The 12636-nt window shown below is 53.1% G+C and overlaps 3 protein-coding genes across 3 annotated transcripts; 2 read left to right on the plus strand and 1 right to left on the minus strand.

The window, feature by feature from the left end:
- Positions 1-351: 351 nt before the first annotated feature.
- On the plus strand, positions 352-2545 carry Z520_07593 (uncharacterized protein; the record flags this gene model as incomplete). The annotated part of the gene is made up of 7 exons (XM_016778090.1): positions 352-489; positions 548-725; positions 770-1104; positions 1159-1243; positions 1332-1370; positions 1421-1639; positions 1692-2545. 7 exons carry the CDS (start codon positions 352-354, stop codon positions 2543-2545), a joined length of 1848 nt encoding a protein of 615 aa, XP_016630996.1.
- A 1239-nt stretch (positions 2546-3784) lies between these two features.
- On the plus strand, positions 3785-9056 carry Z520_07594 (uncharacterized protein; the record flags this gene model as incomplete). The annotated part of the gene is made up of 7 exons (XM_016778091.1): positions 3785-4043; positions 4104-4297; positions 4374-4553; positions 4606-5584; positions 5641-6450; positions 6516-7169; positions 7222-9056. The coding sequence occupies 7 exons, from the start codon at positions 3785-3787 to the stop codon at positions 9054-9056; spliced, it is 4911 nt and encodes a 1636-aa protein (XP_016630997.1).
- A 918-nt stretch (positions 9057-9974) lies between these two features.
- Positions 9975-11566, minus strand: Z520_07595 (uncharacterized protein; the record flags this gene model as incomplete). Its single annotated transcript, XM_016778092.1, has 4 exons — positions 9975-10132; positions 10221-11106; positions 11190-11435; positions 11492-11566. 4 exons carry the CDS (start codon positions 11564-11566, stop codon positions 9975-9977), a joined length of 1365 nt encoding a protein of 454 aa, XP_016630998.1.
- Between the last annotated feature and the right edge of the window lie 1070 nt (positions 11567-12636).

Consider the following 12636-nt stretch of genomic DNA (forward strand, 5'->3'; position numbering starts at 1 on the left):
TCACGGACGGTTCAAGCATATGTGAACCGTTAGAGACGGATCCCCCAAGCTAACCAGCTCTCCACCATTTGCACCTGTCTTACTCCGTGCCATACCCCCCTTCCCTCTACAAGTACAAGTACTCGATACACCGCCCCAAATCATGCATTTGGCTTTTTGCGGCACTGGTCAGGCTTCGTCTTGTCTTTATAGAATTGGTATTACAGGCGCTGGCTAGGATCACCGTCGCTAACAATGATGCTCTTCACTTCAGAGTCTACTTCCTCAGACTGCTCTTCGGATATCGAGCACGCTCTCTCCACTTTCCATATTTCAAGCAACCTGCAATGTGGATTGAGCCTTACGTTGAAAATGACACCCGAACTGAACTTCAAGTCCTCACCTCAGTCTCCCGTCCAAAAGTTCTCAACCACTCCTCAGGAAGATTCAAAAGCATTTGGCGCGGAAATATCCAGTCTGACAAAAGAAGCTAAGCAACAATACATCATAGTGAGCCATGCTGTCCGCAATCGACAAAGAAGACGAATCGAGTTGACGTTCCTGGCAGAATGAAATCAAGAAGCTCGTTGAAGATTGTGAAGATTTCATCGGTCTGGTTCCTGGTCCCAATGGTGTTCCTGAGATTCTAGTTTCCCCCAACCTCGAAAAGGAACAATGGGAGATCATTGGTGAGGCTCATGATACCTTTGCTCAATATCTCTCTATGCGCAGCCCCGGAGTTCCTGGTAGGTGATCTCATCACCGGTCAATACAGTTCTGACTGGAGCAGGTTATCACTATGGCGCCAATCACCCACAGGCCAAAATCTCGAAGCTACAATCAGCCGCAGATGCAGGAACTTCGGGTGGCGCAATTACCTGGCCTGTGCAACGTTCTCTGAAGCGGCAGAGATCCAAAACCACCCTCAGCACAAGGAATATATCAAGATCAAGGCCCCAGCACAAGGGCGGTGGAGCGAGGCTCTGGGATGCTCCTGCAGCTCAAATTCGGGTGGACGACCACGAGAAGCTCACCCAGTGGTACAGACAGGCCTTCTTGGTACTGCAACAGGTGGCCTGTCGTCTTGTGGCCAAGGTCTGGATCAAGGAAATCCATCCCAAGAAGGTTCGATGGCTACCCTGAGGCATGTGTTGAACGAAGAATAACTGAGGATTCCAGCAATCGACGCATCCTTACAATGGCCAAATGCCCCGTGGCGAGCCTCCCGATCCGAATCGGACAAGGCCTCCATACTGGCCAGATGGTACGTCATCCGGCTCTCTTGGACACGACGGGCCTTGTGGTATAGGCTTGCATCATGACGTGGTCTAACATCTGTTGTTTTCTTCTAGATGTCATTCACCGAGAGCCCGATCATATTGGTCGCGATGGTAAGCTTGGCGCAAAATCGTAGGAGATTTTTGACGCTGACCGTCCACAGACAGAACCCGGCTGCTCGTCCATTTGATAACACACACTCCCCAGCTAATCATTACAAACCCTCCGCCGAATGAAGAGAACCAGCGTTTTGTAAGGGCCCGAGACCTGCTAGAATCTCTGCAGACGAAAAGAGGCGAACTGCGAGAAGACCGTTGGGATATCATTCAGCAGATTGTGAACGCGAGAGAGAAACAAGAGCAGTATGAGGCTCGGGAGATTGGTGAGCCCCAAGAAGTCTCGTCGAAGCATGCTCGGAGCACTGACATCGACAGATGGCGATACGCTGGTCTTTGTTTGTGATTATGGTGACGCCGCCAGTTCAAAATTGTCCGCGATCGACTCTGATGATGACTTGCCTGGACGGGACGGCTCTGCGCCTGGGACATTCAGCGACGGCTCCATAGAGGCAAGTGAAGAGCATGAAGCAACGCCAGGCACTTCAACACAGACCTCTCCCGCTGATCAGTCTGCTATGGACGCGCGGCTCATCGTCAACAAATCCAGGAGCTCTGGGCCCAAGGAAGCCAGCACTCGTCGTTACGCCCCCCGCAAACCTCGACCGAGCTTCAACAGCTCTCGAGTGGTATCGGTTATTGCGCCGCGGACAGGACAGGACTTTTCTCCCGGGGTGAAAATGGGCATGGAGAATGGAACAACGCTTACCGATGGCGTCATGCTACCGCTGGTCGGAATTCACCAGATACCCTCCAACATGTTCGTACGCAATTTTGAGAGCCATGCCGGGCCTAACGCAATGATGCATGCTCCTGCGCATAGCGGTCATCTCACTACAAACCTTCATACTCCAACCTGGTCAGGGATGTTGCCGGACATGGGACCTGACCCGCCTCCCGAGATGTTTGGCATTCCTACTACTTTGGCGCCACAACCTGTCAGCTTGAGACACGGATATTTTGCTCAAGAGACGCTCGAACTGGCCAATGGTATCCAAAGCGGACTGGCTCCCACCGCGGTGAGCCCAATGCTTTACCACGACTTTGGGGACAACACGCGGCATTCTCTGCCGCTCCGGCTTGCCCAACCCCAGCAAGCCGCAATGATACCGACCCCAGACATCAACATGGAGATGTTGAGTGAGCGGTGCTACAAGCTCGAACATTGGTGATGACTTTCAAGGTCAGGCCTCGAAATCTAGTGGTCAATTTGTCTTATCACGACGGACCGTGTGGCGAGCAGAATCGTCGGTCCTCATATCTCAACGAACCCCATGATGGCTTGCTTTGCCGAAAATACTCTTGACCGCTGTTCTCAACACAACACGCACGAATTTCATTTTGAGCCTTTGCACGCTTTATTGGCTGACGATTGTCTTCGTTTCGGTTTGCATTGTTTTTCCGGTTGTATTTGTGGCTTCACTTTCTGCATTTTCTCACAATGGAAGAAGCATAGCAGCTCTGGGTTTGGAGCGAAGTCACAGCAAAAGTTTGGGATGGGGTAATAAGTCGGCTCGTCAAGGGCATCGCCTCGGTAGTGCCAGGCGAAAGTCACAAGCGATTCTTGATCGGGCAGCATTTTGGGCATGGGTTTTCGGGCTATCTCAGTTGCGACTGTTTTGCGGTCTTGACGTGCTTTGCTTTGATTTTGGTCGAGTCCATCGAACAGATTGCGTGGCGTTCTCATAATGAATGCGAGCATTTGCCGGGGGACCTTTCTCGGGTCAATGTAGATGAGATACGAGTCAAGATATTGGGCATCTAACCATGTCAAATGAATGCATATAACGTGAAGATCTAGATGATGAACCTGACTTGGAGTACCAATTCCCGGAGTAGCTTGGGTTTGGAGTTTGGAATGTGGGTTGTTGTCGATATTGAGTGTGGCGGCCTGGCAGAGGAGTCGACATAGGTGACTGTTCGATCGGAGGACGCAGCCCGCTAGCCAGGGGCCGAAGGGGAGAAGATGGACCTCGCTAGGCATGGGTTATTGGGGGATTGGGGGACCTTGAGGCTAACGAGGCATCCGCCAAGGGCAGCCAATAGGCGAGGCTTGCCCAACGGTCGCCTTCCGAGGCGTCTGGGATTTCACTGTTCGCGGTGGGCGCGCTGTCATCTGTGCAGGTTTTCCAGGTTGTTGCATTAGCTTTTCACGCCTCCGCGACAGCGAGACAACGACAACTAGAAGGCGACGAAACCAGCGCGCTTGCTAGCCATCCCTACCGCCTGCACATTGTGTATTTCATTTTTCCAGTTCGATAGTCTCTTCGACCCTTCCAAGGTGGATTTGAGAGCCATAGTCATCTCGAGCTTCGTCCTCCCTCTACCGAGGACTCCTCGCCTCCATCCCCTCCGTCTCCTCCTGCGGTAACATGACAATCCTCCGATGTTGATCGATCATTCTTGCGTCCATGTCTGCGCCGCCGTCCACCCGCGGGCAACGCGGTGGCAGCTCGACCAGAGGTGGACGAGGCACTCCGTTGCAGACGATCCGAGGGCGCGGTAGCACTCGCGGATCTACCACTGTGCGAGGACGAGGCAGAGGCGCAGGCGCAGGCGCAGGCACAAACGCGGGTGCTTCAAATACCAATGGGGAAGGGCTTTTGCAACGACTGCGTGCGGGAACTGTCAAAAGAGGAGAAGGCAATGGGCCCTCTGTGTCAGGAAGAGGTGAGCCCCGTCGTAGCCACCGGCTATGTGACAAAAGAAGGCAATACTGACCTGCGTCAGGACGCGGTGGTGGTGCCGGAAACGCTGCGCCCTTTCCGGCCGGCTCTCGAGGACGTGGTCGTGGATTTGCGAACCTGTCGCAGACATTCAACACACCCAAATCCCAGACGTCGAAACCTGGCTCTCGAGCAGCTTCTCCGGCACCTGCCTCACACCGGGATTTTATGAACTTGGCGCATAACAAATTCCAAACGGTGCGTTGCAGTCCAATCATGTTTCGCTGACCATGACTACATCTATAGGTTTCTGACATACGAGACCTCCATATAGCTAAAGCAAAGCCGGGAAGAGGAAAGGACCAGAGCGATTCGCGATGGATTTCTGGCCGATCCGGAGAAGAAGACCAGCCTGGATAAAGCCATCACCCCAGTCGGAACATGCACGGAGATGTGCCCGGAATTCGAGAGAGTGGAACGAATAGTGCAGAACATGGTTGACAAGGCAGAGAAGGTGAATATTTTGTTTATTCGCCCATGCGCCAGTATGCTGAAGGTATGGGTAGGTACGGAACGAAGAAACCGGCAAGGACATGCCTGCAGAAGACCGCATGGTTAAGCGATTTCGCCGATCTGCTGCTGGGTACGACGAGCAGCTGCCTTCCGATATTCGAACCCCCGAGACTCTGAAACGGACGCTGGACTACCTCCTCGACAAAGTGATTGGTGGTGGTGAACGATTGGCAACGGTCCACAAATTTGTCTGGGATCGAACGCGAGGGATCCGCAACGACTTCTCCATCCAACAAGTCTCCAATGTCCAGGACGTTAAGCTCGCGGTTGACTGTTTCGAGCGAATAGCAAGATTCCATATACTGTCGTTGCACCAGCTGTCAAATCCGGACAATCTGCTGGAAGGAGAGAACTTTGACACCTACCAAGAGAGAGAACAGCTGAACAACACTCTCTTATCTCTGGTCTACTATTACGATGATCATCGAGACCGTCTTGACTTCCCTAACGAAGGAGAGTTTCGCGCTTATCTCGTGATCTTTGAAATCCAGGCCCCTGAAAGACCGGACTTGGAAGACCGCATGCAATCATGGCCCAGGAGTCTTCTCAGAGACAAGAGAGTTCAGACGGCCCTCAAGCTGTACCGGGCGGCAGGAAACTCCTTACTCGGCCAAGGGCCTCTTCAGCCGTGGGAGCCTTTCGCCGTCGCTCAGGGGAAAACGGGAAGCTTTTGGAGTCTCTTGGCCTCTGATGCGGTGCCCTACATCATGGCATGCCTCGCTGAGATATATTTTGCCGAAGTCCGTTTTGCCGCCTTGGATGCATTGTGGCGCTCATGCAAGAAAGGGCCTCAGGCTCAACAAGCAAAGTCTAGAGATTGGACACTGAGCGAAGTAACAAATTTCCTTGGTTTCGACTCCAACGATGACACCAAGGATTTCTGTGCCGCTTTCGATCTCTACTATGCCACGGATGATGATAGCGGCGAGGAGTATCTGGACGCGACGGCGAACAGTGCTCCATCACTCGATCGTGCGTCCTCCCACCTTCCCGCCATTTCTCCTCAGCGAGTACTGATGTCTGTGTAGCGTCCTCGATCCCGCGACGCCAGGTTTTTTCGCACACATATGTGGAGAGGAAGCGGTACCGTCGAACACTGACCGCCGTCATCAACGGTGCAACCGTCGCAGAAGCAATCCGTCAGGGCTGGGTTGAGCCTGAAGATGAGGATGCTCGTGGACCTGCGGATGATACCAGAGATGATGACCAAAGCATGTTCGTTCCGGAGACGAAACCAACCACCTCTGCAGGTTCCTCAGTCTTTGGCCCTTCACTCAATCCGCAAGCTGCTCCCTTTACGCCATTTGGCCAAAGCACGCCCTCGTCGAGCTTGACGAAGCCAACGGTGTTTTCTGGATTTGGCTCTTCTGGCTCTTTCAATGCTGCTGCTTCTGTCAAGCCCACAATCGAGTCACCGTTTGGTAAGCCATTGACAAATGCTGGCTTTGGATCCTTCGAGCCATCGACATTGACCGATTCGACTGGCACCTTTGCCAAGTCGACTCTTGCTCAACCACAGCAAACATCCACTGTCGGCTTTGCTGGCTTCACACCATTAGCAACACCATCTACCCCAACGTTCGGGCTGCCTGCGCCAGCACAGAAAGAAAGCAAGCCCTTCAGCTGGGGCGGGTCCACTTCTGACCTTCGGGAAGCATCTACTACGTCTCAAGATAACGAGCTTGCCAGGCCTGCGTTTGCGTCTACGATCAACTCTGGCAATCCAACTCCCGCCCCTTCGACGTCTACGACCTCATCGGTAACTCCTCTTGCGCCCATCTTTGGCCAACCACCAGCGCCACAACCGAAAATTTCTGCGGCGTCACAGGCGAAACAAGGTAACGAAACCTCACTTTTGTCTTGGCACTCTTTAAGTCGTTGCTCATTCTTTGTTTCTGGACAGTGAACCCCCCAGCGACGGCTCCATCGTCAACACCTTCTCAATTCGCCTCCCTCGCACCATCGTCTTCCTCTACTTCTGCAATATTTGGGCAGACTTCAGGAGGTACAACGCCCCCATCACTTTTCACATCGACCGAAAAGCCTACAGCTCAACCAGAGGCCGCCCAGGCAACGTCAGAGCTGGAGAGGCGCGCACCATCGATCACAACTCCAGCAGTCTCGTCCGTAGAGCCGATCCCGAGTCCCTTCTTCAACCCAACCACCGCTGGCTCTTCGCGGACCCAATCATCATCAGCCATTGAGTCTGTGTCGAAGCCTTCTTTGGAAAAGTTCAGTTTCCCTACTGCGACAACTTCAACCACGACCGCTAAGAATAAGCACCCAAGCCAGCAACCTGACAAAATAACAGTCACCCCGAGTCCAACCCCGACAGAGTATCCTCGTCGCAGCACCACTCCTCCACATTCTCCCCGCCAACCTCCAGCCAAGCCTGTCTTCACCGAAGTAGACCGGAACAAGCTTGCAGCGAATGTCGCCAGAATTGCATTCACACAGCAGAAAGGGTTGCTCAACAGCTACCTCGACTTCACACTACGTGATCTTGTGACAACCGCATTCAATCAACATCAACTAGAAGCGCGTGATGCATCTATTGGTTAGTCAATTTATTCTTCGTCCAGAGAGACACCGCTGACCATGCTGAGTAGCTTCTGTTCGTGAACGTATCCTCGCGCGCAAGTTTGGGTATCTCTGGCGGACACGCGCTTGGACCAGCGCCTTGAACCGACGGGCGAAAACCAGACGCCAGCTATTTGCGGAGACCATCAGAGCTGAACAAGCAAGAAAACAACGAACGGAGGAGGAACTTGAGGAGATCCTGAGGGCGACAACGGAAACAAAACGTCTCCAAAGAGAGGTCCAACAGGCGGTTGAAGCAGCGAAAGCCCCGACTGCCATGCAAAACAAAGTAGAAGCCTGCAACGTTGCTGGACGAAAGCGCAAAAGCTTCTCCGGTGCAAACTCAACAGCGAATGGGACATCCTCGGTTCCTGCGCATAAGAGGTCGAAGACGATGAGTGTTTCTTCTGATCCTTCAGCCTCTGCAATGAGCCAGAGACCGCCCGTGCCTAGTTTTGGCGCATCCACCTCAAGGCCGCGTCAACATGTCTCCATCTTTTCGGGGACATCTACCCTCAGACAATCAACATCTGCTCAGAAACTCGATACCACCCGCACGGACTATTTCAGGCTTAAAGCTATGGGCGTCGACCCTGAGACGCCGTTCGTTCCCGACACTCAGCAGTCGCTTGCGATTCGACGACAAAAAGAAGCTGAAGAGAGACAAGCAAGCCTAAAGAGGGCAAACCGACGCACGAGAACTTCTCTCTCTTCTGATCAAAGCTCCCCTGCCCCATCGCTGCCACCCGTGGTGGCTGACTCTCGGACGCCGGGTGCAAAACCAACAGCGCACCAGACTCCCATTCTTCCTCCGGTTGAAGATGATTTCCTCAAGCAAATCAGAGAGGCGCGTGAAGCAATGGTAGAACAGATCGAATGGTTCAAACAGCAATCTGTCTCACTCGAGAAGGAGATCGAGCTAGACGAAGAGTTCCGAAGAAGCCAAAGCAGTCGTGACCACGGTAGCCCTAGTTCGGCAAGTGGCTTGCGTCGAGTCAACGGTTATGACTTCCTACCGGGAGCGAACAAACCTGGTTCAAGTCTGTCGCGCACCGAGAGGCGTATCCGAGAGACTGGTGCCCACGGGTTAGCCACAAAGCCTCTGCGACCGAGCTCGCAGTATGTGCCTGTTGCAATGTCGAAGAAAACTGCACGGGATTATTCTACAGGGTCAAATGTTTCGAGCCCTGGAAGAAAACGGTCGCACGACGATATGAACCCAGTGTCTAACGAGAAAGTGACGAAGCGAAACTCCGGAAATCTACCTGCTTCCAAACGCCCTCGAGCTGCACCGTCTAAGCCGATGATCCAGCATTCGAGGCCGAACCGTATCGCCAGAAATCAAGGCAGCAATTCTTTCGATCTGCTCCAGTCGACCCCGCCTGACGACCAAGAAGAAGCAGATGACGATACCGAAGGAGACGGACATCAACAGGACGAGCTGTACGAAGAAGCAGAGGGATCTTCTTCTGAACCAGATCCTCGCCAGGATATACGCAACGGAACTTATGAAGACGATGAAGATGAAGAGGAGTTGGAGGAGGACGAGGAGGAAGAAAACGGATACTACCTCGGGCAAGCAAGTCGAGGGGGAGAGAGAGAATACGAGGACGAGGAAGAAGATATAGAGGAGGAAGAGGACCACAACGACGAAGACAACGACGATCTTGAGGAGGACGATGACGGGGAAGAAGAAGACAGGCAATACAGTTATCCAGGATATCTTCATGGGACGCGACAGGACGAATCATTTGACGACGCCGAAGCCGAAACTCCCATGACGAATCCCCAGCTCAGTCGCGCGGCCAGTAGTGCCCCCGGCGGCAGTGTGGACGATGCGCTGGTTTTGAGTGATAGTGACTGAATGAATGGATTCATATCCTCTCGACACTTTCAAATGGCGTGTTGAGAAACTGGAAGGGAGAAAAGAGGAAAGCCGCTCTGGGTGGACCGTGCGGATCTTTCAAAAAGTGCCTCAACTCTCTCTCTCTCTGTGTGTGTGTCTCTCTCTGTCTCTTCCCTCCCTCCCTGCCAGTGGATGAGCGAGTGAGTGAGTGAGTGAGTCGGGGGTAATGAATGCTGGATAGTACAGAGCAGAGACTGGTTCAAACGACAAATAAATATCACAATGTCATTGATATCTACCCTACTTTTACTCATCGATCTATCTATCTATCTATCTATCTATCTCTCTAAGGTATGTAAAGTGGATGGGCCTTGACAAGTCGATCGAGAATATATATATAGTATATATCTATATATCACCCACTTTCTTTCGATCGTATACATACACGGGAAAGGGAGGCAAGGTTGGCACCAGCAGCATCGGTACCTAATCATCATCCGTCTCCCGGATACCTGGTACGTGATGTTACTCGCCCTCTGCTCCCCCAGCTTACCTAGGTATCTGTCCTGTCTGATATGACTTGTAAAGAATTTATTCTCTCATTTTTCTGCAATCTCTATTCTCGTGTTCCTTCAATGAGGAATAACTCCAAATGGGTTTGTTTACCTGGCTATCTACGTGGTCCTCACCCGCGGCGCAGTCGAGTCTCGCAGACAAACTCGGACAACACCCCAGACTCATTATTGATGCCGGGTGGCTTGCATAGCTAGCTTTGTTTTAATTCTTCCCCCCTTTTTTGGTATTCTTGTGGCATCTTCCGGGTCGAGCGTAGATATAGAGAGAGAGACACACACACATAGTATTCTCGCTCACCAGCCCACCTAATCGCGTCGCTCACAAAAGGAAAGGAAAATAAGAGAATGAACGTTCATTCGTTTATAGCTTCGCCTTGAACTTGGCAGAGCCGAGCTCGTTGCGGTCCAGGCCCTTGGATCGGAAGATCTCCTCAGTCTTGGCCTGTTGGCGTGCGAGGCGGGCCCGGATCTCGTCTTTGCGCGTCTTGTTCTCGCGACGGCCGAGTTGGTTGAGATGAGCTGGGAGTAAGAAGAGTTAGCAAAGGTGCAAAGCAAAACTACGTCAAGGACGGGGCTGTATTGCAATTTGGAGAGCAGAGTAACTCACCCTCATCGGGTCCGTCGGCGATTCTCAACGTCCTCAAATGTGCCCACATGTGAGCCAGTGGTGTATCCTGGCATACGCCCATAGCGCCATGCACCTGGATTGCTCGATCAATGACCTCCAGCGCCATTTGGGGCACCTTGACCTTCGCCTCGGCGATCTCCTTGAGTGCGAACTTGGCGTCCCTTTGATCGATCTTGACGGCAGCGTTCAACACGACCAGTCTCGAGGCGTCGATCTCGATCCTTGCTTTGGCGACCCATTCCAACAGCACGCCATGCTCGCGGAGAGGCTTTCCGAAGGGGATCTTCCTGTCGTCGTTGAGGCGGTTGATCAGCCACTCGAGGGCCTTTTCAGCGGCGCCGACTGCTCTCATGGCGTGGTGGATTCGGCCTGGTCCCAGGCGGCCTTGCATGATCTCGTTGCCTCTGCCCTCGCCCAAAATGAGCGCGTCAAGGGGCACCTTCACATTGTCGAATGTGATGTGACCATGGCCGTGAGGGGCGTCGTCGTATCCAAACACCGAGAGCATGCGGTGGACTTTGATTCCCGGAGTGTCGGCCGGCACCAGCAGCATACTCTGCTGTTTATACTTGTCTGGGTTGTTAGGGTCGGATTTGCCCATGACAATAAAGATCTTGCAGCGGTCATCACCGGCGCCTGACGACCACCATTTTGATCCGTTGAGGAGGTAATGGTCACCCTTACGCTCGATGCGGAGCTTGATGTTGCTGCCGTCCGAGGAGGCGATATCTGGTTCCGTCATGAGAAAGCCTGAGCGGATCTCGCCAGCGAGAAGAGGCTTCAGCCATCTCTCCTTCTGTGCCGGGGAGCCATAGCGGGCGATGACTTCCATGTTGCCGGTGTCGGGAGCGGCGCAGTTGCATGCCTAAATGGAGGAGCCATCCGTCAGAAGGGAAGATCTAGAAGGTTGTCCATTCCCCGAGTAGAGGAAGAGGGAGAAAAACACACCTCACTTGCTGTAATGCTCTTGCCCAACTGCTCGGCCATAAGCCCATACTCGACGTTGGTGAACTGAGGCCCGTCCTTGAAATGGTTCTTGGGCAGGAACATGTTCCAGATGCCCAACGCACGGGCCTTCTTCTTCAGGTCATCGAGTACGGAAGGATGGCCATGCCAGCGGGCCTCACCCACGCCGATTTGTGACGAGTAGACGACATCGGCGGGGATACATTCTTCGTCGACGAATTTCTCGACCTGCAGGGGGATTAGAGAGTGATCAACGGGATATGGAGAGCGCAGGGCAATGGTACCAAGTCCAACAGCTTCTTCGCCCGCTCCGACACAAAGGGGAGGGCAAGAGGCGGGATGTTCTCTGAGGCGGTCATTTTGGATGAAGCGGGTGGTGTCCTCGGTGTGCAGTGGGGAAGGAGTAGAGATGGTAGACGGTAAGGACTGGGGATGATGGCAGTAGGCGGTCAATATGTAGTGTATGTACAATTGCCAGACCCTCGGCTACTGGGCAAAGTGAGAGAAGGGAGGGAAATGCTCCATGGGAGACGCGGAGGACGCAGTTACCTTTGCAGCTTGTCACGCTTGTTCGGCTGTGAGTCTGAATCTGGGGCAAGTTGGAGTTGGAGACTGCGGGAGGCGGGAGACGGCCACCTTGTGCCTCGGCCATGGATTCTCCCAGAGTCCCAACTCATCCACCAGCCGAGAGCCAGCAGAGCCAAGCAGAAGCCCACAGACCGGCTTCAGCGGCTGATTTCCATTTCTGGGAGCGAGGCCAAGGGCACCCCGGGCACCCACTGCCACCCACTGCTGCCCAAGGGGGGATTACCGACTCTAAGCAAGTGAAGACAAAAACACCAAATACTAGTAGTGAGAGGGTTGAAATTCTCCATTCTCGAGGATGCCAGTCTAGGCCAAAGTATCAATCTAGCTACTTCTCGCTCGACAAGCTCTGATCCTCACCTTCAGCTCCAGCTCCTTCTCTTGCAAGCCAACAAAGTCAAAAAAACTCCCCGCGAGTCCAGGAGAATTGATGCAATTCAAAGAGCACACCCGCGCCCGTCGCGACACCTCGAATGCCGTGCTTCAAACCTGAATAGTGAACCGTTTCCCTCGCCGTCAACAGCAACACCACACCCACCAAGCTTTTCTTTCCATATCCTATAATGCTTTCCTTGCCGAGGTTCATGTGGTGAATCCTCACGGATAAATAAACACTCAAAAGACATACTCGTAGCCGCCGCCGCCCCTAATGCCTTTGTCCGGGTATTTTTGGTTTCTGATTGCTGTTGGTACACTCCTATGACACCTCGTTGATAAACAAGCCCATGTTTGCAAAGTCATCAGTGTCAAGGTTCCAATCAAGACAAAAGCGAGGGTGGTGGGAGTATTTTTCTTCTTTTCCTTTTCTCAAACGCATGGCAATGTGGTCTTCACCTGACCATCC

This window comes from Fonsecaea multimorphosa (genome assembly GCF_000836435.1).
Source record: "Fonsecaea multimorphosa CBS 102226 unplaced genomic scaffold supercont1.15, whole genome shotgun sequence".
NCBI classification, from domain to species: Eukaryota; Fungi; Ascomycota; class Eurotiomycetes; order Chaetothyriales; family Herpotrichiellaceae; genus Fonsecaea; species Fonsecaea multimorphosa.